Raw genomic sequence first — 26,825 nt, forward strand, 5'->3', positions numbered from 1 at the left:
AATGGAGGAGTGCGCTTTTTGGGGTGAAGGCAAACTGTTGGAAGGTTACAGCAAATCAGTGGCTGGAGAGGTCGATACAGGAGAGACATGTTTTGTTGCATCCGGGGCAGATGAAGGCATCTGGACGTGCTGTTGCAGATATACCATGGCATTTCTTGCAGGACCAGCTGTCAGGCTCCCCTTACCCCAACCCATATCAATAAGAAACCAATAAGACCGGTTTGGGGTCAAAACAGGCCACAACTTGATTGAATACAGATGAAAGAGGTTTGGCTTGGGTGTGGGGCAATCTAAATATGTGGGGTCAATCCAGGCGGGGGTTCTTAAGACATACATCAAATAGGGTGACCCCCGTAGGGACCTCTGCTTGGGGGAGTGCCTTCAGCCCTGGCCACCGCCTGGGCACGTGGACATGGCCACCGCCACCCCCCGGATCCCTTTAACGGGATACCCCAGCGTTTGGAGGGGCAGGCGGAGACTACAACCTCCCCTCCATCCAAAACAAAGGATTGCCCCAATGCTAAGCCACCAACCGAGCAACACTCGCCAACAAACCACTCACATCTGCACCCGTGCCTTAATGCATTTGATCGTATCTGACCAGCAAATGTCATTTCCCGATAAGGAAAGATGCATGCCATCCGGCAAGGGGAGAATCCGAGGGAAGCCTCCCCGCTCCATCGGCTCCATCCCCTGGAACAGCCCAAGTCCCAGCCTGTATCCCCACTTGCCAAATCAGGATGCAGGCTAGGATCCAGTTCCTGATAGGCAGCGGCGGCTTCAGGAAGGGCACGGCAGTTCCAGCTCCCACGTTGGGGCTCCAGTGAAGCTTCTGCCGTCCCACAAGAGTGGGCTTCTCTCTGTGCTCCCTCCCAGCAGTCATTCCTCCTCTGGCCACTGCTATGGATGCAGAACCTCCAGGCCTTGTGGTCATCTGCTAGGACATCCTCCGGGTAGACATCTATAGGATTGTGTTGTCAGCCACTTGAGCAGAAGGCAGAATTTTAGAAAAAGTGGCTCCCCACCCTCCGGAAGGACAAGCCACAACTCCCAAGCTCCCTCTTTCATGCAATGTTATGATGCATGTCCTTCTCAGCTAGGCAAGGCGGGTTTTTAAAATTACTATTCAAAGACCCAAAATACTGTTTTGTAAAGTAAAGAGCCTTGTCTACTTTTGGGTTAATTTATTAGCTCTGTTACCAGACAAATCATGTTGGAAATAATGTCCATGGCACTGAAAGTCTTTCTGTCATGCATCTGTTGGAAAGCCAAATTTAGGACTTTATAAATAGCTCAAGATCACCCTGTTGAAGACACCAGAAGGCTTGGCTCGTTTCTCTGCATGTAAGCTGAATCTATAGTAGGGAATTTTCATCGACGGCAGGAAGAGGTATGGGCCTTCAGTTTTAAATGTTTAGAAGGAGTAGTTGTAAGTCCCAGCTGTGCACCTTTTAGACACACTCAAGTAATTGATAGCAGCAGCTTGGCTTTTGTTTTGGGTGGCGGTTTTTTGGGGGAGGGGGTCCACCTGAGAAATATTAAAGGCATTTTAAAGCGTTAAAATTGCACTGACAATTAAATTAGAAAATATATTCCAGGGTTGCTTTAAGAATTATTATGTACTTCCATAATTTTATGTGCGCATAATTTATAGAAAATGTCACATTTCTAATAAAAAAAACCCCTAATTTACTAGACTTATTAAAAATAAATCAGATTTTCTTCTAAATTTGGAAACACGAATGATTTGTTAACTAGCAGGAAAGAGAGTTGCTATATGGCATAATTGTTGTGCTAAGTATTTTTGATAAATGAAGGCATCGGGCTGAAGCAGATTGATTTGATTATAGGATATCAATCAGCACTTGTAAATACAAAATGCGTTTTGTGGTGTTTTTTAAAGAACGCCCAATGAAACACTGATCGCATTTTAAAGTTTTTCTTAGAAAGTTCTTCTTGCATGGCTTTATGTTTTCTTTTAATTTATTTGTTGATAAGAGTGAGGATGGGAAGTCGCTGGACTACAATTCCCACCATCTGTTGCAATTTGCCCTCCTGGCTATGGCTGATGGGATTTGGAGTCCAACAACGTCTGGAGGAACCACACATTCCCTGCACCTGATTTAGAGGCCTAGTTGGACATTCTCTAGCCCTCAACTGGTCTAGGAGCAGATAGAGGGGTGGTGGGTGAATCACTCACAACCCTTCCCCACCTCCCTATTGCCCCATTGCACACACAAACACACACACCCTAAACCTGCTGGTACCATATCAGCAAGAAAACAGGATGACATCGACATTTGCCCCTACAGTATTCAGGATGGCAGCACTTAGGTTCTACAGTGTGTGTTTTGTTTTGTTTCGTTTCGTTTTATTTTGATGCAATCCCATACCCACTTCCTGGAGAGTAAGCCCTAATTAACTCAGTGGCACTTCTGACTAGAGAGCCACAGCTAAACAGAAAACAAGCGGACTCTATAAGTCCTTCCCCCTCCCCTCTCCTAGACAAGCTTACAGTCGAACCTTGGTTCTCAAACGTAATCCTTCCCCGAAGTCCGTTCGACTTCAGAAAACCTCCGAAAACCAAGGCGTGGCTTCTGATTGGCTCCAGGAGCTTCCTGCAGCCAGTCGGAAGCCGCCTCGGACTTTCGGCTTCCAAAAAAGTTCGCAAACCGGAACACACACTTCTGAGTTTGCGGCGTCCGGGAGCCAAAACGTACAAGTACCAAGGCGTTCGAGAACCAAGGTACGACTGTATATCTTATATTGTCTCCTTTCACAAGGGAAGGTCCATGAATCAGCAGCAGGTAGAGATGGCATTGATGGCAAGTCTTCATTGCTGGCTTCTTTCTCCTACCTGCCAAATAGGTAAACTTTATTTTCCATTAACTTGTTTAATATATTTTTTTAAGAGTGGGGGGAAGCTCTAAGCTAGGGCCAGGGGCCATCGCCATAAATTGTAACGCTAAGTTAACTGTGAAAAAATATATACTTTACGGAGTCTACATACAGTGGAACCTCCGTTTATGAACACCTCGGTTTATGAATTTTCGGTTCATGAACGCCGCGGACCCATCTGGAACGGATTAATTCACTTTCCATTACTTTCAATGGGAAAGTTCGCTTCAGTTTATGAACGCATCAGTTTATGAACAGACTTCCGGAACCAATTGTGTTCATAAACCGAGGTACCACTGTGTAGTAAATAGAATGCCAGTTTCTCTAGCATTTCTACAGAGAAAAATACCTCTTCCCTGTACCCATGATTTTATAGACTTGTTATAGAATGCAATAGTTTAGTGGCAGCATCATTTGAGTTCACTGTAAAAAATTAACGGAAGAAATGCTTTTAATTCCAGGGAAAATGCCCAGTATATAAGTAAACCTGGATTTCCAGCTTCTGTTCCAAAAGGCACACATATCAAACATTTGCCATATTTCAGATTACATTGTTGCTAAAGTAATCTGTTTTCCTTCTCTTCAGTATGTCAAACTTTGAGCAATTTGATATAGATTTTTACCAGTCAGATTACATCGCTGAAAACCAAGAGCAAAATTATAGCAGGCCTGAACCCCCTGGAAATGAGTATGGAAGCAAACAGTAAGTGCTTGAAATAGAACAAATTTACTGATTTAATTTTAACATCGCATTTCAATTGCAATTAATAACACAATTTAATGGTTTCTTTTTCTTTTTTTTAAAAAAAGTGTTCCAGCCTTGAGAATTTTATGAGGCGTATCAGTTGGCTGCACTTTTAATAAAACAAAATACATTAAAATGTATGTTTAGGGTACTTTACAGTCCCTTTACCTAAAAGGAAAAAGTAATAACACAGATTTAGCACAAGATCCCACCAATAGCTTTTCAATATTAATCCGCATGTTTCTTCAACACAGTTGTAGCAATGCATTTTTTTAAAACTTTCCTCCCTCCCTCCCTCCCTTTATTCTCTCTTTTTGGAAACATGCTGCCTCCCATTTCATGCATTCCGAGGCCAACCAGACACACACCCTCCGATTTCCAAATGCTACAGAAACGCATCCTTTTCATGGGCTGGCTCGCCTATGAGCCATGCTGAGGTGGTTGTCTCAGGGCGGCTGGCTCACGGGCAATCGCCACTGCTGGGTGCTTGCTGTCTCCTCTTGCTCCTCTGCTTCTGCAGCCATGGTCCCCGACATGCTGGTGGTGGTTGGGCCACGGTGTGGGTCACGGCAAGGGGCCGTGGCTACAGCACATGGCACAGCCACAGCAGTGGACGAGCAAGAGGCAGAGAGCGCCTAGCCGACTTGGGTACAGTGGTACCTCGGTTTACAACCACAATTGGTTCCGGAAGTCTGTACTTAACCTGAAGCGTACTTAACCTGAAGCGAACTTTCCCATTGAAAGTAATGGAAAGTGGATTAATCCGTTCCAGACGGGTCCGTGGAGTACTCAACCTGAAGCGTACTTAACCCGAAGTAGGAGTGTAATTGGTTCTGGAAGTCTGTACTTAACCTGAAGCGTACTTAACCTGAAGCGAACTTTCCCATTGAAAGTAATGGAAAGTGGATTAATCCGTTCCAGACGGGTCCGTGGAGTACTCAACCTGAAGCGTACTTAACCCGAAGTAGGAGTGTAATTGGTTCTGGAAGTCTGTACTTAACCTGAAGCGTACTTAACCTGAAGCGAACTTTCCCATTGAAAGTAATGGAAAGTGAATTAATCTGTTCCAGATGGGTCCGCGGTGTTTGTAAACAGAGGCGGTTGTAAACCGAGGTATGACTGTACTGGGTACCTGGCAGGGGTGAGTGGCGGCCACCCAGCCATGATGAGGAGCAGGAGGAAGTGGCAGGGCCCAGTGAGGAGGGGAGTGCACAGAGGTTTTACTGAGGTCCTTCTGGCGGTTCCCTCCCTGCGAGAAGCAAAGTTACAGAGAACCAGGCAGAGGGCCTTCTCGGTAGTGGCACCTGCCCTGTGGAATGCCCTCCCACCGGATGTCAAAGAAATAAACAACTACAGCCATACCTCATGATACATCCGCTGCGGGTTGCGTCTTTTCAGGTTATGGACGTGCCAAACCCCGGAAGTCCTGGAACGGGTTACTTCCGGGTTCGGCGCATCCGTAACATGCGCAGAAGCGCTAAATCGGCATTGCATCACGTGCGTGCGCAGATGCAACACTTCAGGATGCGGCCTTTTCATGTTGCGAACAGGCCTCCGGAACGGATCCTGTTCACAAGAAGAGGTACCACTGTATCTGACTTTTAGAAGACATCCTTTAGGAAAGCTTTTAATATTTAATGAATTATTGTATTTTAATATTTTGCTGAAAGCTCCCAAAGTGGCTGAAGAAACCCACCCAGATGGGTGGGGTATAAATAAATTATTATTATTATTATTATTATTATTATTATTATTATTATTATTATTTACCTCAATCAGCAAAATGTCCCAGGCTGGCCCTGCATGAGATGGAGCTACAGGTATTTGGAAATGTACATTGTGTCCATGAGATGCACATAAAAGGAATCACGGAGGGACACGCTCTCCCCAGTCTTTAGAACTTTCCCAGGTCATGTCTCCTGCATAAACCACACTCTATGCTCCCAGGACATAACCCCTTCACCATCGTTTGTCCACACACCTCTCATGTGCTGCTAGAATGTGGTTTGATTGCCTAAATAGAAGATTGAAGGGTGCATGTCTGTGGAAACCTTTGTTGGGGGGAAGGGTTTGCAGGGGGTTGGACTAGAAGACCCTCATAAAGGTAAAGAGACCCTTGACTATTAGGTCCAGTCATGACCGACTCAGGGGTTGCGGCACTCATCTCGCTTTATTGGCCAAGGGAGCCGGCGTACAGCTCCCAGGTCATGTGGCCAGCATGACAAAGCCGCTTCTGGCAAACCAGAGCAGAGCACGGAAACACCGTTTACCTTCCCGCCAGAACGGTACCTATTTATCTACTTGCACTTTGATGTGCTTTCAGACTGCTAGGTTGGCAGGAGCTGGGACCGAGCAACGGGAGCTCACCCTGTTGCGGGGATTCGAACCGCCAACCTTCTGATCGGCAAGTCCTAGGCTCTGTGGTTTAACCCACAGCGCCACCCGCGTCCCTTTCATTTCTACAATTCTATGATTCTATGTGAAGTATATGTGAGTTCCAACAATACTCAAGGCAGTGATTCAGTTGAAAGGCTTTATTGAGGCACCAGGAACTGAGCAACATAGAATCATAGAACCATAGAGCTGGAAGAGACCACAAGGGCCATCCAGTCCAACCGCCTGCCAAGCAGGAAACACCACCAAAGCATTCCTGACATATGGCTGTCAAGCCCCTGCTTAAAGACCTTCAAAGAAGGAGACTCCACCACACTCCTTGGCAGCAAATTCCACTGCCGAACAGCTCTTACTGTCAGGAAGTTCTTCCTAATGTTTAGGTGGAATCTTCTTTCTTGCAGTTTGAATCCATTGCTCCGTGTCCGCTTCTCTGGAGCAGCAGAAAACAACCTTTCTCCCTCCTCTGTATGACATCCTTTTATATATTTGAACATGGCAATCATATCTCCCCTTAACCTTCTCTTCTCCAGGCTAACCATACCCAGCTCCCTAAGCCGTTCCTCATAAGGCATCGTTTCCAGGGACAAAGCAACTGCTTATATGTATTTCTGAAGGCCTGGGCCACGCCCACTCTCAATGCGATTGGCTGCTTAAACCCCCAAGGTGTGAATCGTGACCCAGGCGGAGCTTAAGAGCCAATGCCAGTAGCCCAAACCCTGACAATGCCGCACAATTGGATATCATGAGTCAAATCAGAACACAGGGCTTAAGTCCAGACTCAAGCTCAGAGCAGGGGAGACCATACATAGCACTATGCGTCAGTGATGGGCAGGGCCAGCAACAAATGGAATTTTTACCTTTCTGCAGTGAGCTAGTTTCGACACACGCTCACTCCGTCCTCCATCTCTGACCTCCATCCAGACAAGCAAGAGGCATTATCAAAATTCACGGACACATTCCAGCCAGTCTAAAACACTCAGGGCCAGCCAACGGCACTGACTTAGACCCCTCACTGTGGGTGCTCAGTGCGCCACACCCCACACTGTGATGTTATGACAATGCAGCGTCATGATGCATAGCTGCCAAGTCTCCCGTTTTCCCTGGAAAATCCCCGTTTTTCCAGCTGTTCCTAGCTGAAAAAACAGATTTATTTGTTTTTTCCTGGTTTATTCTGGCGCGGTGGCCATTTTGGAACTGGGAGGAGCATGCTCAGAAGCGACTTTTGATGCTGCTCTGCCCAGTTCTAAAATGGCTGCAGTGCGACTTCTGGCGCGGCGGCCATTTTGGAACTGGGCAAAGCAGCATCAAAAGTCACTTCTGAGCATGCTCCGCCCAGTTCCAAAATGGCGGCAGCGCTACTTCCGGTCTGCTATTTCTGGCCCAGTCCCTTATTTCTCTGACAGCAACTTGGCAGGTATGCATGATGTCATGACAGCGCAGGGCGGCGTAGGGCGTGCACTGCTGCTGCAGTAGCAGCAAAGCTCTGAGCAACACATACAGCTTCTGAAATGTATATATAGTCCAATTACCCAATTCATACGTCACTGTTTTGAGGAAGATGCCCTTTCACTCCAGTAGCAGTGCTTTTGATTCCCATTCCCGATGTTGTTTTCCTTGTAGAGGTTGGGCTGTTGCCTCGCCACCGCCAGATGCATTTGCTTCTCCAGAAAGCGCTTCGTCTTCTCAGCAGTACACAGGCCAGATTTTTCAACCGGCGTTTACCTCAGAGTTCTCGCCTAATGCCGCTTATCCTGACAGCTTTGATGAAGAACCGCCTTTGCTAGAAGGTACGGAATTAAAACGCTTAATTACACTTCCCCCCCATGTTCCGGCGGCTTATACGTGGAGCAGAATCCCTTAATACTCATTGCAAATTACTGCAGTGTCAAGGAAGTAATTTATTTTCCTTCCCTATAATATTACTAACAAGAACTTGTCTAAATGAGGGGTGGAACTCATCTGAGGCTGAGGAAACGACCTGCCTGGAATATTACCCCCTTTCTGGCTTCCCAACAAGAGAAGCCAACATTTCTCCACACAATAACGCACAGTCATCCTTCCTAGAGCCGGCCCTGTCATTGGGCAAAGCGTGGCCTCAGGCAGCAGATGCTCAAGGGCTGGGAGTTGTGTCCAGGCAGTGTTAAGTGGCAGTGTTGTGTGTGCCACTTGGCCTGCCCTGAGCCCCTTAACCTAGTCGGCTGCCCTGAGGTGTGATGGGAGATGCTATCCTGTTACCAATGTTAAAGCACAGTTCAAATGGCAGTTCATTTGACTTGTGCATGTGGATTGGTCTAGAGCAGGCACCCCCAAACTGCGGCCCTCCAGATGTTTTGGCCCTCAACTCCCATGATCCCTAGCTAACAGGACCAGTGGTCTGGGATGATGGGAATTGTAGTCCAAAACATCTGGAGGGCCAAAGTTTGGGGATGCCTGGTGTAGAGGGAGCATTTTGTCTTTCACCTCTAGCAGTTGAAAATGTTTTTGGAACAGGATGATGGGAATTGTAGTCCAAAACATCTGGAGGGCCGAAGTTTGGGGATGCCTGGTGTAGAGGGAGCATTTCGTCTTTCACCTCTAGCAGTTGAAAATGTTTTTGGCCAGCTCTGACCCTCTACACTGCTTGCAAGCCAAAAGCCAGATTTTACTACATTTCTTGAATCCATTTTGGCCCTTCCTTCAAGTTAAAATTAAGCAGCAGGTCACATGCTGTTAATAGACGTTTCATAACGTCCAAAATATCAAACTACAAATTGCAATTAAAACTCCCTTTCTTATAAATAAATAAATGTAAGCAAGAGAAAAGTTTATTGAAGTTTGGTATGTGTTAACTTACCACTCACGCACAGACGTTTTCAATTGCTCTGTGCCCAGAATAGTAATTTAACTGATCACAGCACAGTCAAAATCCTAGGTAAAAAGTATGTTTAAAAGCAATATTCAATCTCAGGCTATCAAATCAGAAACTTGGGGGGGGGAGGGAGATAGAGAGCTTTGTTTAATTTGTTGTCTTGCATTTGTAACACAGACACATGTTTATATTTGAAAGGGCAGCACTACAATTTGCATGGAAAATAAAGGTGATAACTCATTTTTATGGCACATACATCATGTACTTTACTGCCTCTAGATGACAGCATCACAATAAATTTTGTATTCAGATTTCATAGCATTGCCTTTCCCTCTATATTTATATTGCATAATCAGATATCATGTTAAGGTACCTATAATTAATAAACACTTGTTATAATCTTGTTTACATATCTAGTAATAAATTTGCCGGCTTTTTTAAAAAAAATAAAGGCAGCGTATTCCAAGGCAAAAGTTGATAAATTTCCTATAACTATAACGTACTATAGATTACCATAACAACATCAACTGTGTTAGATTTATGAAAAAGGTTAAAAAATCTGTACATGAAATACCTAGTGGAAATATTTGCATCTTATTCTGATGTACCGGGAACTGTAGTTTACCCACACACAGAGCTATAATTCCCAGCACCCTTAAACTGCAGTTCTCAGTACTGTATTTTGGGGGGGGGGTGGATGTGTTTTGAATGTGCTTTGATTGTGCATTTGCACTCCATAGGACTCCCCTGTTAGAGTACTGTATAGTCTTTTCCCATACATTTAAATAATGCACAGTTTTTATCTGCATTTGATTCCTAAGAGGACAAAAGTAACCCCCAAGTCTATCTACCTGTCTCAGTGGTGGGGAACCTATAGCTCTCTGTTTGTTACTGAACTACAACTCCCATCATTCCAGATTTCTGGCTATGTGAGCTGGGGCTGATGGGAGTTGAAGTGTGACAGCATCTGGAGAGACACAGATTACCCACCCCTAATCTTATCACATTTGAAACCTACTCCTTTGAGCAGTCTCCCCCAACTCAAGAGTCCCCAGATGCCAATTGACTACAAGGTCCATAGGTGCTAAGTGCCTGGGTCCCTGGGTACCAGAGCACACCAGGCCAGGTACACACAAATTTTGGGCGCACACAAATTTTGGTGTCAGGGCCATGCACGCTGCATGGCACCCACAGCCCCGGTTCCCACTGTCATGGGGCCAAGTTGGCACTCCTGACAGATGTCAGAGGCTGGACTGAGGAGGAATTATGGGGACCCTTTCCCCCACTTCTCCCGAACCTTCCAGAGAACGGGAGGACAGTATAGATTTAGAACAGTGGTTTGCAGAAGGGCACAGTTCAGAGGCTGCAGAGGGGAGACGCTGGGAAATATTGGGAGAGGAACAGCAGGAAGAAGAAGAAGAAGCACCAGGGGAGAGACAGCTGACAGACTCGGTCTCTTTGGAAAGCATTCCTGACCACCCCTCTTCCAGGACAAGGCGTGCATTGAGGGTATTAGAACAGAGAGCTTAGAGGCAGAAAGCCCAGAGGCCAAAAGCTCAGATTAGCTGACACAGGGGTGATGTAGAATAGAAGAGACAGAAGGGGTGGGACAATGGAGCAACACCATTATCTTAGGGAGACTGCCTTCCTTCGTTGTTCTCTGTGAATTATTGAATAAACTGCTTGGTAAGAACTTTTATTGTTTCTCTGCTTATTAGCTGCTACCGTGGGAGGGATCAGATTCCCCGAAGCCTGACAGAAAGTCCCATCATCCCCAGCCAATATGGCAAGTGCTCAAGGAGCAAAGGAGTTGTAGTCCACACCCAGGGACCCAAGGCTGGGAAGCTGCCAAAGAGGAACCTCCAGGGAGGAACGCAAGTGGCTTAAACAGTCTCCAAATTCTATCCTTGCAATCTTATTAGGAAGAGAGACAGTGGCTTGTTCATAGATGGTTCATGAGTTTGCAGGGTCCTCAGTTCTGACTGGATCATGCCCCGCTCTCTCTCTCCCCCCCCATACTTTTGGCACCCAAACTCCCCCCCCCCAGACGGTTGGAAAATTGCCGACACTACTTAACAATTCCTCTGCCTGTTGTAGAAATTGCTGTGTGCTGTGCTAGATGCTTTACGGTTTTTCATTGTATTTTTATCGCTTCTTTTATTTCTCAAATTGTATTTTATTGTATTACAATTTGCAGCCCATCGGATTCAAATTGTAAAGCAATAAAATACAATGCTTAAAAAAGAAGAAGCAATAAAACACAATTAAAAGTCACTGTGAGTATTTAGTGTGCGCATGCTAGAGGCCATCAGAATGAAGCTCGCTGACCATGGCTGATCCCACAGACCACGATTTGGGAACCACTGACTGGGAACCACCCTGACTGTGAAAATATCAGAAGCAAAATGCTATTTTTTGCTGGGAGCTTGGGTAATTTTACACACTTCTTCCACCCCTGTTGCTTCACAGCTGGCTAGGAGAATTTATGATCCACCACTGGAGTTTGGCATAGCAATTAGAAATACATTTTTAAACTTTGTTGTTGTTGTTGTTGTTGTTGTTGTTAAATAAGGCTTTCCTGGGTGCCATGGAAAACTGCAGCAGCAGCACAGGCATTTCCCTGGTCATCTCCCCCAAAATAACTGCAAAAAAGAGGACCCACTTGCCTCTTTCTCAGAGGCCAAGTGTTGGACAAGATGGGGAATGATGAGGTTTTGTGAGGGGCTGGTGGGGGCCTTTCTGAGCCCAGGAACCCTTGTCCACTGCCCATTCTAGCCAACCACTGAATCCAAGCCTAGTGTGAAGGATGACTGGATCTGCCTGCTTCTCTCACCACCACCACCACCCAAAAAAGCACCCCATATTTTGCTCAACACAAAGACAGAATGCTTAGACAGGGCTAGAGTGTTTCAACCTCTTTGTGCTTTCTGGGGTTTCCGAAGCTCTAAGGCAGCCCTGAGGCTTTGAGAGCAGCCCAGTTTGGCACAGGGCGCCTTGCAGAATACCTGCTTCACCTCAGAAGAGCCCAGAATCTCTCCAAATCGGCCCGATTCAGCTCAGAATTCATCCAAGCCAAATATGCACACACATGCCTAAAAAGCTGAGAGGTTTCCAATGTTTGCAGCCGACAGGCTGCATTCGGCTTGTTGGATCACTAGTAGAACAGGCCTGTGAATAGTATAAGCTTAATATTCATAAAATGCTATGTTTGACTGTACAGTATTGTGTTTAAAATGCTGTGCAGAGAGGTTTGCATTAGGCATGAGGTGTTTGTCTTTAGCAAATCCGGAAAGCAGAGTGTTTAAGGCTAATTGATGCCTCATCCCAGAAACCCAAGCAGAGATCTCTCACAGCAAAAAGATGAAACCTGAGAACTCAGTGTCTTAGTCAATCACGGGAGCCAGCAGCAGTATAAGAGATGATGAACAAGCAAGATGATTGCATAGGATCTCGTTGCAGAGAGAGGAAAGTTACTGAATCCTGAAAGGCACCTACTCTGAAGCAAGGGGGTCTCTACAGCCACTTTCTTGTCTGTGAAAATTTGCAACTGGCTTATGAAAACAAAGCAGTATTGTAAGGGGGACTCCCTACAGGGAGCCAGCCCCCATCATCCTAATGTCCACCTCATCAAGTACAGAGAGCACCAGTGGTTCTGAAGCAGCCAGAGGGGGAGGAGGAGACTCAGAGAGGGAGAGAAATCAGAGTGAGGAACAATGGGGAAGCTCGGAGGCAGAGGGATGCAGGCAGACGCTTGAGGATACTGCAGAGCCAGTGAACCGACTGCTGAGGGAGGAAACTGAAAGGGCATCGCTCTTTCCGGCGCCAGAAATGAGGAGAGCACCGCAACGCAGGTCAAGGGGGCGGCGTTTTGGGGTGCCCAGACTACTTTGCTGGCGTAGGAACAGACGTACGCCATTGCCGGATTCTGATTCGGGATGAGAGGTCAAGTTTTAAGCTGCCTCTACACTGTAAATAGATAGCACAATAAACTTCCTTGAAGACAAACTGGACTCAGGCGGAGTTACTCTAGAGTAGCCACGACGACCCTCTTGTACAATGGGATTGCAATGGGATTGTAAGGGCAGACCATTAATCAAATCAATAAAAGTAGCATGGATATAAAGAGCATATCCATCAACATTCACATTGGAATATGTCCAGTTTCATCCACGTATTGTATCGGGTGCAAGAGAAACAGAGCATGCTGTGAAGTCTGTTGCACTCGGGTCCTGCTTGTGAACTTATTCAGGACTCTCTCTCTCTCTCTCTCTCTCTCTGTGTGTGTGTGTGTCAGTGTGTGTGTGTGTGTGTGTGTGTGTGTGTGAGAGAGAGAGAGAGAGAGAGAGAGAGAGAGAGAGAGAGAGAGAGAGAGAGAGAGAGAGAACAAAGCCATTTGAGGACAATGATGGCATCTGGTTCAAATAGTTTTCCTTTGCATAACTGAGTAATCAATACTTCCAAATTAAGTCTTGGCTACAACGCATGCATCATTAGAATAATTTGCCTACAGCCAGCCGACTGTTTTGTCATTCTAAAGCGAGCTATTGCACAAAAGTTTTTCATTTCGGATGATTAACAGTTTTGAAACTCCTTTCCCCTCCTCTATTGCAGAGCTGGGGATCAACTTCGATCACATCTGGCAAAAAACATTAACCGTCCTCAACCCAATGAAGCCAGCAGATGGCAGCATCATGAACGAGACGGACCTGACAGGGCCTATGGTTTTCTGCCTGGCTCTTGGAGCGATGCTGTTGCTGGTAGGGTATAGTGCAAAGTGCAGCTGTTCTCATTGCAATATCCTCAGTAGAAAGGCAAACGGCTTTGGGCTTGTAGGGAGAAGGAGCCTGATTAAAAGCCCCACGCGATAAGGTGTGTCAAAAGACTTCCCCCTCCTTTGTCCACAGCTTATCACACTGAAATAAATGGAAGAGACAGGACATTTGTCAAATTTATCAGAAACAACTAACTTTTGGAAGGGAGACATTTAGATTTAAATGAAAATCAGCACAAAGGATTGTTGAACAGTGTTCCAGGCATTGCTGGATTCCAACTCTTACCAGCCCCAGACAGGAGAATCAATAGCAGAAGAGACTCACCAGGTGTGCAGGGCCACTATTCTATCTTCCCAGCACTGCTGCTTACTGTGAAGGAGAGCAGGGAGGCAGCAGAGAGGGTGACACAATTAACTCTTTATTGTCCAAGTGTCCCTATTTTCTAGGGTCAGTCCCAGATTTACAGAATTTGATCCCGGAATGTCCTGCTTTTCCTTAGGATGCCCCTATTTTCACAGGATAAAAGTTGGAAGGTATGGAGTTATGCGACCCGCCAAGCGAAGGAGATAAGTAACTATACAGTCGTACCTTGAAAGTCGAACGGAATCTGTTCCGGAAATCTGTTTGACTTCCAAAACGTTCAGAAACCAAAGCACGGCTTCTGATTGGCTGCAGGAAGCTCCTGCAGCCAATCGGAAGCCCCATCGGACATTCGACTTCCAAAAATAGTTCGCAAACTGGAACACCCACTTCCAGGTTTGCGGCATTCGGGAGCCACAAAGTCCAAGAACCAAGGTGTTTGAAAACCAAGGTACGACTGTACAATCTTTAGAAGACCCCTGAAGACATTTCTGTATGGGGAAGTTTTTTAATGCTTGATGTTTTATTATGTTTTTATATATGCTGGAAGCCACCCAACAGTGGCTGGGGCAACGCAGCCAGATGGACAGGGTATAAATAATAAAACTTTGACTATTATGATGGTGGAATGACACCCCTGTTTTCATCGGAGAAATGTTGGAGGGCGTGCAGAAGTACGCTTACAAGTTAGCAAAAGGCATTTCCACCACTCCTACAACTCCCAGCTACTCCTGGTATGCACCTAATGAGGCAGTTGCCTCAACGGAGAGGCCCCACCCCAAATCTCGGCTTCCCCATCAGACCTGCGCACAAGCAGACAAAGACTACACCTGCATGTAAGTGGCTTCTGCTCCTCCCACTTTGATCCTCTCCTGGTCCTGGGAGATAGTGGAGCAGGAGAGTGGAAGGCAGAAGGAGGAGATATGAAAGTCCTTGACTCTGCAACCACCTGACCTCTCTCTCCCACCTCCTGCACCTGTTGTCCACATTCAGGGCTACCTTTGAAGGTGACCCAGAAACTACAACTAATCCAGAATGCGGCAGCTAGACTGGTGACTGGGAGCGGCCGCCGAGACCACATAACACCGGTCTTGAAAGACCTACATTGGCTCCCAGTACATTTCCGAGCACAATTCAAAGTGCTGGTGCTGACCTTTAAAGCCCTGAATGGCCTCAGTCCAGTATACCTGAAGGAGTGTCTCCACCCCCATCGTTCTGCCCAGACACTGAGGTCCAGCACCGAGGGCCTTCTGGGGTTCCCTCATTACGAGAAGCCAAGTTGCAGGGGACCAGGCAGAGGGCCTTCTTGGTAGTGGCTCCCGCCCTGTGGAACGCCCTCCCATCAGATGTCAAAGAGAAAAACAGCTACCAGATTTTTAGAAGACATCTGAAGGCAGCCCTGTTTAGGGAAGCCTTTAATGTTTATTTTTCTGTTGGAAGCCGCCCAGAGTGGCTGGGGAAACCCAGCCAGGCCAGATGGACAGGGTATAAATAATATATTATTATTATTATTATTATTATTATTATTATTATTATTATTCCAGTCCTGCAGCTTCTCCTGCCTCTGACTCTCGTCTCCTGGCTGTTACAGCCTCCCCAGTTCACTGCTCCCTTCTTCCAAGCCTCCAGCCCCGCTTCTCCCAGTGCCCCCTCCTCAGTATCCAGGCACCACTCCAGCCAATTCATGACGCAGATGGACTCTGCAAGTGCATTTGCACCATGCCCTGCTGCCACTCCTCTCCCTCCTGGTATGCAACAGCCACTCATCTGCTAGGAAGCTAGCCCTGTGGCTGCACCCTGCTCAAGTGAGCTGCTTCTGATCAATGTTCAGGGATGATCGGAGGTCCAGTGTACTGTATCTGGAGAGCCACAGACTCCCTATCGCTGGGATAGTGGGAAAGGACATCGGAACGCAGCACCTACAGCTAGCTAGCCAACTTAATTGATGAACTGAAAGCTTTCTCAGCTGCCTTGTGCGCGGTTGTGCCCTCCCCAGGCACCTTCCAGTATATAAAGCACAGCACATTGAACTTGAAATCTTCTGAGCCACTCAGACGCGAGGCAGCTGCTGTGCTTCTTGACCTGTTCAAAATGGGCTTATTGCAAGTGGGAGAGGAAAGCGGCTAAGAGCATCAGTAAATAGGGCTGTCAGTGTATGAACTAGGAGCCAACAAAAGAAAAACAACAACCCAACCCATTTTAAATAAAAAAATTAAAAATTAGGTACCGTAGTTATCTGAAACTACCTTATTGGGACATTTTTTCCCTTAATAGTTGTCAGCAGCGCTTTTGCTTAGAACACGATATGTTGTGCTAATTAGGTGATTAATAACAATAATAGTCATTTTATTATTTATAACCCGCCCATCTGGCTGGGTTTCCTCAGCCACTCTGGCCGGCTCCCAGCAGAATAATGAAAACACGATAAAACATCAAACTTTGAAAACTTCCCTAAACAGGGCTGCCTTCAGATGTCTTCTAAAAGGCGTTTATTAGTCATTCAATATTTGATTATCTCCTTGACATTCAATATTTGCTTATCTCCTTGACATCTGAAGTTCTGCAGTGACGGTGCCACTACCAAGAAGGCCCTCTGCCTTTTCAGTATGTACCCCAAAACATGCATGCGGGTGGTGCTGTGGTCTAAACCACTGAGCCTCTTGGGCTTGCCATTAAGAAGGTTGGCAGTTCGAATCCCCATGACAGGGTGAGCTCCCGTTGCTCTGCCCCAGCTCGTGCCAACCTAGCATTTCGAAAGCACGCCAGTGCAAGCAGATAATTAGGTACCGCTGTGGCGGTAAGGTAAACAGCATTTCTGTGTGCTCTGGTTTCCGTCACGGTGTTCCATTGCGCCAGAAGCGGTTTAGTCATGCTGGCCACATGACCTGGAAAGCTGTCTGTGGACAAACTCCAGCTCCCTTGGCCTGAAAGCGAGATGAGCCCCACAACCCCATAGTCGCCTTTGACTGGACTTAAGCGTCCAGGGGTCCTTTACCTTTACCGTTTTTTGCATGTTAGGATGCCAGGTTGTTAGGTTTCAGCCCAATTTCACACACGGCTGCATGTGAGACTGTGTGATTCTTCCATAACTGCCCTCCAAGGGGGTTTAAGATGGGAGAGAAAAGGAGCCAGAAATGTAGACTGGTGCGTCCCGTTTTAGAACTCATTGGCGAATGTTGACTCACTGCGCCTGCCAAAGAGGAAACTTTTGTCCATGATTCTGCCTCTGACTTACCAGCATCTGATGACTTCTGCTTTCTGATTCACTCGGGGCCTGACCCTGCTAAGGTGCCAGAACATTTGAAACAAAAAGTTGGCAACTCTTTTAAACAGCTGCTGGATCAGCACCAATTAGCAGGTAATAATGTTCATTCCCATGTGATGAAAACCTTCAGTGTGCTGAGTTCTGGAGATCAAGCTGCCGTTGTTTAAGCCCCGAGACCAGGCTGCATTTTTTCCTACTCATTAAGCAGCGCTCCCGGCGAAGGGACGGAGTAGAATGAGAGGAGCCAACTTAGTTCTCTCCAGTTGTCATTGGGCTTCCAACTCTTTTGGGGCCCAGACAGTGTGGACCAGTGGTCAGGGATGGTGGGAGCTGTAGCCAAACCATCTCTGGGAGGTAGCACATTTGTTCCCCCTGGAGTCGAAGACATGGTGGTGGCACCCATTGAAAAATGTGTGCATCATCTCCTGCTGATAACCCGAGTAATGGCTATTCTTTGTTGCATCCACCATAGAGAAAATAAACCAAGAAAAGTTGATACACCTGTAGGACCTTCAAGTCCTTTTTAGTACTGAAAGTGCACTTTTGAACTCCCTATCCTCGCCATGCAAAAATAGGAGCCATTTCACAAACACATGTGACATGTTGGAGGAGAGGGTTGTAACCTTGTTGAAGGAACAGAACTAAATGTGACATGTTTCACCCCACCAATTGGCACATCTTGCCAGCTAGGTTGAGTTTATGGCACACAGGGGAGGGCCTGCTTCCATTTAGATGCCTTTCCGCTACAGTTTTCTTTTGCAGGTTTTTAATCTGTGATATATTTTAATGTGTGTTGGAAGCCGCCCAGAGTGGTGGTGGGGGGACCCGGCCAGATGGGCGGGGTATTAATAATAATTATTATTATTAATATTATTAGTTTTGGTCAGCCTTGCCAAATTCCACCTGAGTGCCCCACACAGAGAACTGGTGGCATGAATGATTATGGCACTCCTAGAAATGAGTCCACATTTATCTATTATTTTCTCTTTTTTTGGATATGTGGCTGAGAGCATTCAGAAATTTACTGGGAGGGTAGTGTCATTATACAGCCTAGTCACTAGGTGGCGCTGGAGTTAGATGGCGCTGTGTGGATTCAGGAGTCTCCATAGCTGCCAAGTTATCCCCTTTTTTAAGGGATTTTCCCTTATGCTGAATAGGCTTCCTCGCGAGAAAAGGGAAAACTTGGCAGCTATGGGAGTCTCCTGTTCTCTGTTTGCAAAACAAAAGCATGGTTGGCTACTTTTCTGACTGGTGTGTCCTTTAAGCCTTCCATGACACCTACCGCTCTATGGTGCTGGCATTCATGTGGTCATTTGGTTATATAAATTGGTGTAGGCTAGGAATTACTGGTAGCATGTGCAAAAAGAGTGGGGTAAATCAGCTCGAAGAAAACCTGTCATCCACAGCATTGCCACTCCTCCCAGGAATACGGCTGCTACTGCTGCTGAAGAAGCTATCGTCTATGGTATATATTGCAGAGTCCAAAGCCAGCAGGAAGGGAATTAGTAGCAGTACAAGAAGAAATGAACCATCCCAAGGGGGACAGTCGCATGTACCATAGGGGAAAGGACTGTAGCTCAGGGGTAGAGCACTTGCTCTGAATGCAGAAGGTCGCAGGTTCGATCCCCCAAATATCGGGGTAGGTCTGGGAGATCCCTCTTTGTAAAACTGTGGATAGCCACTGCCAATCAATGTAGACAATACTAAGCTAGATAAAACAGCTTCCTTTGTTCCAGAATTGTGGATACTGGTGAACACAGATAAATGGACAAAGACGAAGAGCCTTGTACTGTCACACCATTAAGAATAGCCTTAGGTTGTATCTACCCCTGCAGGGACTCGCTGCACTGGTCCATTATAACATTAAAATGTGTTATAAAAATGTGACACCAGAGGGCGATGTGGAGCAGTGATCCATCATCAGTGGTAAAATGCATTGGGAGCTATATTTTTTAATAGTGTTTTTCATATCTCTGTAGATCCTTCCCAGATGTGTGGAACCTTTGGCCCTCCAGATGTTGATGAACTACAACATCCATCGTCCCTGGCTATTGGCCATACTTGCAGGGGTTGATGGGAGTTGTAGTCCAGCACCTTCTGGAGGACAAAAGGTTCCCCACACCTGTTCTACCGCCTGAAACAGAGACCGAAAAGATACCGAGCAGCCTTGAGCGGTTGGTGTATTGGGGCTGAATGACATTCAGATTTCCAGATTGCTGGTTTCTGTGTCAATTTCTGGCAAAATCTCTCTCGGAGAGGCTTGAGCATATTCCATCTTGGTCTGTATTTCAGGCAGTTTTGGAGAAGGCAAGTTTTTCTAGGCCAGAGTTGTGGTCTGTGGCCTAAGTCAGAAAAGGTTAGATCTGAGAAAGTAATTTGTGTTCTGTGTACAATAATACATAAACCTCATCAGAAATATTAAGTTCCAAAGCAGTTAATTTCCCCACCCCACAAACGAGCCTCTAATGAAAGTCAAGGACAGGGGTCAGCAAACTTTTTCAGCAGGGGGCCGGTCTACTGTCCCTCAGACCTTGGGGGGGGGGGCGGACTATATTTTGGAAAAAAAGATGAATGCCCCACAAATAACCCAGAGATTCATTTTAAATAAAAGGACACATTCTACTCATGTAAAAACATGCTGATTCCCGGACCGTCCATGGGCCGGATTTAGAAGGTGATTGGGCCATATCCGGCCCCCGGGCCTTAGTTTGGGGAACCCCTGGTCAAGGAGATAGAAACGCATGTGGAACATGGGAAACGGGAAGATAATTTGACTTGATCTGTTCCAGCTTCATTCCCCTCCTCTCCTCCCCAACTACCTCCATCCCTTTCTTATTGCACCAAAACCTCTCTCCTCCGCCAAGCAGTATATCAAAGAGAGTTTTCATTTAGCCACTATCTTGCTGTCTCCTGCCTCTGGCGCAAGCAATTTGTTAATCTTAGATTAAGCTGCTAAGTATGGCTGTGTCAATTAATCAAATGCTCTGGAACAAACAAGTTAAAATATTAGCTGATTATTGCTGGCATTGTGTTTATGTGCGGTATCTGCAGGAAATATTGCAGATCCAAACCTCCCTGCCCAAATTGAAAATGCTAAACCTATTGAAAACCTTTAATGACTATCGAGGTTGTTGATAGTAATCTGTTACACTAATGGCATTATATACCCACAGTATGTCAGCAGCCGTCGGAGGAGTGCTGGAAATATGAGTGCTGGAAAAGCCAGTGGCCCGTTAATTCTCTTTCAGAGATAAAAGTGTCCTCTCAAATTGCCACAGCAGTCTTTGTTATGGAGTCTATAGCTATTAACATGCTGTCCCATGTGGGTCTACTCGCGGGTCAGTCCCATTAGGTTCAATGGGTATTACTCCCAGGTAAGGATGTGTAGCAGGGGTCCCCAAACTAAGGCCCAGGGGCCGGATGCTGCCCAATCGCCTTCTAAATCTGGCCTGCGGATGGCCCAGGAATCAGCATGTTTTCACATGAGTAGAATGTGTCCTTTTATTTAAAATGCACCTCTGGGTTATTTGTGGGGCCTGCCTGGTGTTTTTACATGAGTGGAATGTGTCCTTTTATTTAAAATGCATCTCTGGGTTATTTGTGGGGCCTGCCTGGTGTTTTTACATGAGTAGAATGTGTCCTTTTATTTAAAATGCATCTCTGGGTAATTTGTGGGGCATAGGAATTCGTTCATATATTTTTTTCAAAATATAGTCTGGCCCCCCACAAGGTTTGAGGGACAGTAGACCAACCCCGTGCTGAAAAAGTTTGCTGACCCCTGAATTGTGTAGGATTGCACCCTAAAAGGAGGGGGGAATGGTAACTGGGTGAAGCAAAGGAAGAAGAAGAAAAGTGCCATGAAAAGGTCAGTGGCTATTGATAGGTTAATGCAGCAGTGACTGCTTTTTGGCTACAATATTAAGGGAAGAAATCACAATTGTACTATTGGTGTCATCAGCTTGGAGATTCATAAAAGGTATCACAAAAACTTTCTAGGTATTCCTTTGTTTATAACGGCCAAGCGCAGGCGCTCAGACTCATTTTGTGTATCCAGTTATGACAGTTTCATGCTTTTTCATGAAGAGGTATGCTGTATCTTTGCTGCAACAGAAAGGGGCACCCAGATGTTGAACACTTTGCAGAACGCTCAGTACGGAGAAGGCAAAAAAGAACGGGTACAAGCCAGCAAGGTCAGCAATAACTAGACTCTGGTTCTCACTGGAGTGGTAAGCTCCATCACTTCAGACCCCAGGCGAGAATTTACGTGACTGGTTGTTCCTCTATTTGGCAGGGGAAACCTTCCATGTAGGAAACTAGGTGTCAGGATGGAAGGAAGGGTCTTGTATAGCTGACTCCCTGGTATGTTGGCTTTCCATGTCGAAGGAATTGTGTTACACGTCAATTATATCTCAGGGCACTTCCAAACACTCTGTTTATTGAGCATTTGCCTGTGTTTGCAGAGAGATTAGACAATGTTGGCTATTGGATGAGCCACCATCCCGATCTGTTTGCACACAAAATGCGGGGAATTTAGATTACACCTGCTACTTATCGAGCACTCATTCCGATTTATTCGCGGGAAGCTTAGATAATAATAATAACAACAATAGTGATTATGATTATTGATGATGTTGTGTCAAATGAAATGTTGCCCCACTCTTTCCAGCACATTTCCCTCATCATCAATGCATCTCTGCATCCTTAAGGATGCATCTCCTCTGTCCCTAATTTTAGGCGGGATTCAGTCACATAACAGCAAATTCTACCCCCGTTGCCTCCATGGTTCGGCAGAAAATAAGACCCTCCACTTCTTTTCCAGCTGATCTACCATTTGCATGGTGATTCCGTCCTCTCTTTCTTCATTTCTACAGGCGGGAAAAGTCCACTTTGGCTACGTCTATGGCATGAGTGCCATTGGTTGCACAGCAATCCATGCTTTGCTTAACCTGATGAGCATCACAAGTGTTTCCTACGGCTGTGTGGCAAGCGTCCTGGGCTACTGCCTGCTGCCCATGGTGATCCTATCAACCTACGCAGTCTTTTTCTCCCTACAGTAAGTATGAAGTTTCATCTCAAATGTTGGCAGCTTGCTTTGAATGATAAGGAAGGGGTAATGTGAGCTTCACGGAGACAGAGGACACCAGGAAATAACAAGAAAGGATAAGAGAAGGAATGGGGAAACAGAGAGCTATGGGAATTGCTTTGCTGGATCTGTTTAGGTTTGCATGCTTTTTTCCAACTGCGGCCAGCCAAATTCATTCTAGATACTCAGATCATGGTAGTGACAGGTACCCTCTAGGGCCTGGCAATATCTGATTTGCAACATTGTGATATATCACCAGCTAAACATCGCGATATACCAATATATCACGTTGTCTGAAATGAGGGTGGAGCTATGTAGAGGCATTGGTTGGCTTCACGGTTTTTCCTGCATTGTGATTTTTGCACACACACACACACACACACACACACACACACACACACACACACACACCAGGCTTTGTGATACACTGGTACCTTGGTTGTCCAACAGCTTGGCTCCCGAACAAATCCGCTCCTGAACGCCGCAAACCCGGGAGTGAGTGTTCCGGTTTGTGAGCGTTTTTTGGGAAGCCGAATGTCTGATGCGGCTTCCGATTGAGTGCAGGAAGCTCCCGCAACCAGCCTTGGTTTTCAAATGGTTTTGGGAGATGAACGGACTCCTGGAATGGATTAAGTTCGAGAACCAAGGTACCACTGTATATTGCCAGATTTAAAATTATGAAACCAATATAACGATATATATTTCAAACCAGTTTGGGACAATATATTGATATATCACCCAGCCCTGGTACCCTCTGTTGCCTCTTCCCAGCACACAATGAGGTAGACTGCCTCTTTAAAGGAAGGTTGGATTTTGCTTACATAGCCAACAGATGAAGCCAGGTAACTATATCTGGCATGCATCAGCTGTTCGGGGCTCTGGCCCAGGTTAGGATAGGATTGTGGGGAACGTTTTGCTAGAGACCCCTGCTTTCCTCCAACCCTAATCAATGATGGAACAGTGGGAGCTGCAAAAGCAGCTCTGGATAAACTGCAGCCAGGAAATGGAGCAGAAAAAAAATCCCGTTGATTCGTTTTACAAAGCAGCAGTTGCATCTAAACACATTTTGCTGCTGTTGGACTTGGTTGTTGTTGTTTTTATCATACTGAGTTTCCGTCTTACTCCACTGAGCAGCTGAAGTCTGTCCTGGCAATAATCCATATACTAAAGCATTCTTCTTCCCTTATTATGGCAAACAGTGGTTTCACCATTAATTCTGCCTTGTCTTGGGGTTGCCCTATGTCCTCTTTTTCCAGGACACGTCCTCTTTTTCATGGGTAGAGTCGTCATAGCGATCCATAGTTAAAAGTAGAAGTCGGCAAATGCGTCCTCTTTTTTGCTCTTCAAAACGTGGCAACCCTAGCAGGCTCTACAGCAATATGCAGAGTTAATTGGTTAATTATGTAATCATTTGCATGTATAAAGCACTGCATGTGTATTTTTAAAAACAGCAACAGCACAATGGGCTTACTCTGGAGAATTGGCAGACTTCATAACAGACCTGTTGCCCATTTTAGAAAATGGCCAAATAAAATGTCCAGTGAACCCATCACAATTTAAACTATAAAATCCCTGTGGCTCCTCCCCCCTTTGTATGTCACTCTAAAGCAGGCATCCCCAAACTGCGGCCCTCCAGATGTTTTGGACTACAACTCCCATGATCCCTAGCTAACAGGACCAGTGCTTGGGGAAGATGGGAATTGTAGTCCAAAACATCTGGAGGGCCGAGGTTTGGGGATGCCTGCTCTAAAGTTCCATGAACATCAGGATTAGGAAACTGGATCTAGCCCACTAGCTTTTCTCCCCTAGCCTGAATGGACTGAGTTTGACAGGTGGGTGGGACCACTCTCCTATCAATCACCTGATGTCACAATGTCAGGTGACCCATTTTTGCCTCTGCAGATTTAGAATCAAGATTTTGAGTGTAGAGCAGGTGGGAGTGGCTTGGTTGAAATGGTCTTACAGGACAAACTGGGAGATCTGGTGGTTCTAATTGGGCCCACGGAACAGAAGTTCCACCCCTCTGATGTACATAGATATATAGGTATAGATATATAAAGTTAAGATAGGCAATGAAATAGCACCTTGCATCTTTAGGCTCAACTCTCCTGTGAGCAGGAGAGGAGGAGGAAGCAATGAAGACAAACTGGCATTGGAACCATTCCTATCGATGGAGGCTTCTCTGTCAGCTGACACATCACCTGTGTCCCTCACTGCAAAATATTTAAGGGCCCAAATAGACTTTTCCTTAAAAGTGTGATTTGTTTTCTGGGGTGGGGGGTAAGGGCAGGGACAGGGGTGAGGGGGTGACTGGTAGGGAAGAGCGAGACAAATGGAAGCCAAACAAGTTGTGTATCTCAAGAGAGCTATATTTTGGAGACAGAGAAGAACAGTAATGGAGAACCAAGAAAATGGTTAGTGACTGGAAATGAATTCCTTCCAGTAGCACCTTAGAGACCAACTAAGTTTGTTATTGGTATGAGCTTTCGTGTGCATGCACACTTCTTCAGATACGAAAGCTCATACCGATAACAAACTTAGTTGGTCTCTAAGGGTCTACTGGAAGGAATTTTTTGTTTGTTTGTTTCGACCAGCACGGCTACCTGCCTGTAACTGGAAATGAATTCTGTATCATTTTCATTTTCCCTTCCTTTGTTTCCTCAAGCTGCCCAGTAGATACTGATGAAATTGCTGTAAGCTGCACCGAGGACAAGGGGATACGATGTAAATATAAGAACAAACAAATTGCTTGTTCCTGCAACAAGCTAACATAGTAGGCATATCATTATGGCAGGATTCGGCCAGTTCATTCGTCATTCCCTCTGTCCGGAGAAAAGCGCCAACTGTTTCTCTGCCGGGGGGGGGGCAGTGGCACGAGTGAATTCACAGACCCTTCCCTAAGCTGCAACTTCCAGTTCCCTCCACAAGTCAGTCCAATTGATACAAAGCCGGCATCAATTTGCAAGGGTGTGTGTGCCCATTGCCCTGGATTGCACAGTGCAAATATTACACCGTGCACACATTTCTCTTTATCTGCTGCCAGCTTCTGGTTCGCTGTGGGATGAAAATGCTGCGGTTGTTTGTCTTTTTCCATTCTAACAAACGAGGTAGCAGCTGACTAATTTACTACTTGCTGCTTAGTCTTTTAAAGCTGCAAATTATGAAGCTGTTTTTCATCTGAAATGAAAAATGCCCTCCCGCCTGCTCCCCTCATCTTCTGTTTGTTTGGCTTGATGTTATATTGTCTTTGCCGCTGGCCCTTGGCTATCAATGCATCCGTGATTAGGAAGGCTCTTGGAAGTGTTCTCATTCCGCTCTTCTTAACCAGTAGGTTTTTTGATGTTCTTGCAGGGGGTTTCTCGGAACTGTGCTAGCTCTCCTCATTATTGGATGGTGCAGCCTCTCAGCCTCCAAAATATTCACTTCCGCGTTGTCGATGGAAGGCCAGCAGTTTCTGGTTGCCTACCCCTGTGCTTTGCTCTACGGTCTCTTTGCACTCATGGCTATCTTCTGAGCTTTGGTTTCCAGGCAGACTTTGCTATCTTGTCCATATGTTGGACTGCAGAATCAAAACCCACCTACAGATAGATCTGATCCAATGCAGAAAGTCATAATAAAAACGTAACTTTAAAATGGAACAACTTATATCAAATAAAGTAATTTTCAATAAAAAACAACTAATAGAATATAATAGTTACAGGTAGGTAGCCGTGTTGGTCTGAGTCAAAGCAAAATAAAAAAAAAATCATTCAGTAGCACCTTAAAGACCAACTAAGTTTTTATTTTGGTATGAGCTTTCGTGTGCATGCACACTTCGTCAGATACACTGAAACAGAATCCACCAAACCCTTATGTCTATTCAGAGGGAGGGGGTGGGGGTGATGGGCTGATGGGAGTGGTAAACCTGTAGATGGCTGTTAACGGCTGCTGATGACTGCAATTGGTCCTGGGGGGGGGAAGCAAGGGCTGAGGCGCTAAAGAAAGCTTGATCATGCATAATGAGATAAGAATCCAATGTCTTTATTCATCCCAGGTGGCTCCATGGTTTTAAGCTTGGTAATGAGTTCCAATTCAGCAACTTCTCTTTCCAGTCTGTTCCTGAAATTTTTCTGTAATAAAACAGCTGCTTTGAGATCTTGTATAGAATGTCCTGGGAGATTGAAGTGTTCTCCTACTGGTTTCTCTGTCTTGTGGTTCCTGATGTCAGAATATAATAGTAAACAATAAAATTAAGTCTCAAAACAACAGCAAATAATAATTAAGCAGAAATTCACTCTTAACATTTACAATAAATAATGACTAAACTATGATCAATAAAAATAACTGCAAGTCACAATGCATAAAATGCCACAATACATACAAAACCATGTAAAAGGGTCAAATTGAGAGACAATTTGATTGTTTCCTTCCCGCACAGGGGAAGGAGCGTCAAAGCAGTCTCTCCCCAGTGGCAGCACTGC

The 26,825-nt window shown here is 45.7% G+C and overlaps 1 protein-coding gene across 2 annotated transcripts; it reads left to right on the forward strand.

Annotated features, from left to right (window-relative positions):
- Window positions 1-1,296: 1,296 nt before the first annotated feature.
- On the forward strand, window positions 1,297-26,613 carry YIPF7 (Yip1 domain family member 7). 2 transcript variants are annotated; one of them, XM_035112447.3, is made up of 6 exons: window positions 1,297-1,390; window positions 3,485-3,601; window positions 7,658-7,824; window positions 13,497-13,642; window positions 22,154-22,335; window positions 25,717-26,613. In XM_035112447.3, exons 2-6 carry the CDS (start codon window positions 3,486-3,488, stop codon window positions 25,877-25,879), a joined length of 774 nt encoding a protein of 257 aa, XP_034968338.2. In that variant the 5' UTR covers window positions 1,297-1,390; window position 3,485; the 3' UTR covers window positions 25,880-26,613. The 2 variants fall into 2 exon arrangements, with proteins under 2 accessions (XP_034968338.2, XP_060135122.1); XM_060279139.2 differs by lacking the exon at window positions 1,297-1,390 and adding an exon at window positions 2,789-2,868.
- Window positions 26,614-26,825: the final 212 nt, after the last annotated feature.

The sequence above is a fragment of the Zootoca vivipara genome, chromosome Z1 (assembly GCF_965207765.1).
Source record: "Zootoca vivipara chromosome Z1, rZooViv2.hap1.1, whole genome shotgun sequence".
Taxonomy (NCBI): domain Eukaryota; kingdom Metazoa; phylum Chordata; class Lepidosauria; order Squamata; family Lacertidae; genus Zootoca; species Zootoca vivipara.

What these genes read in the sequence shown, in the direction of transcription:
- YIPF7 (XM_035112447.3), top strand. Translation starts at nt 3,486, where the DNA reads ATGTCAAACTTTGAGCAATTTGATATAGATTTTTACCAGTCAGATTAC. An exon ending in TTGGAGCGATGCTGTTGCTG is followed by an intron (nt 13,643 to 22,153) that starts GTAGGGTATAGT and finishes TCATTTCTACAG; the next exon opens with GCGGGAAAAGTCCACTTTGG. An exon ending in GCAGTCTTTTTCTCCCTACA is followed by an intron (nt 22,336 to 25,716) that starts GTAAGTATGAAG and finishes ATGTTCTTGCAG; the next exon opens with GGGGTTTCTCGGAACTGTGC.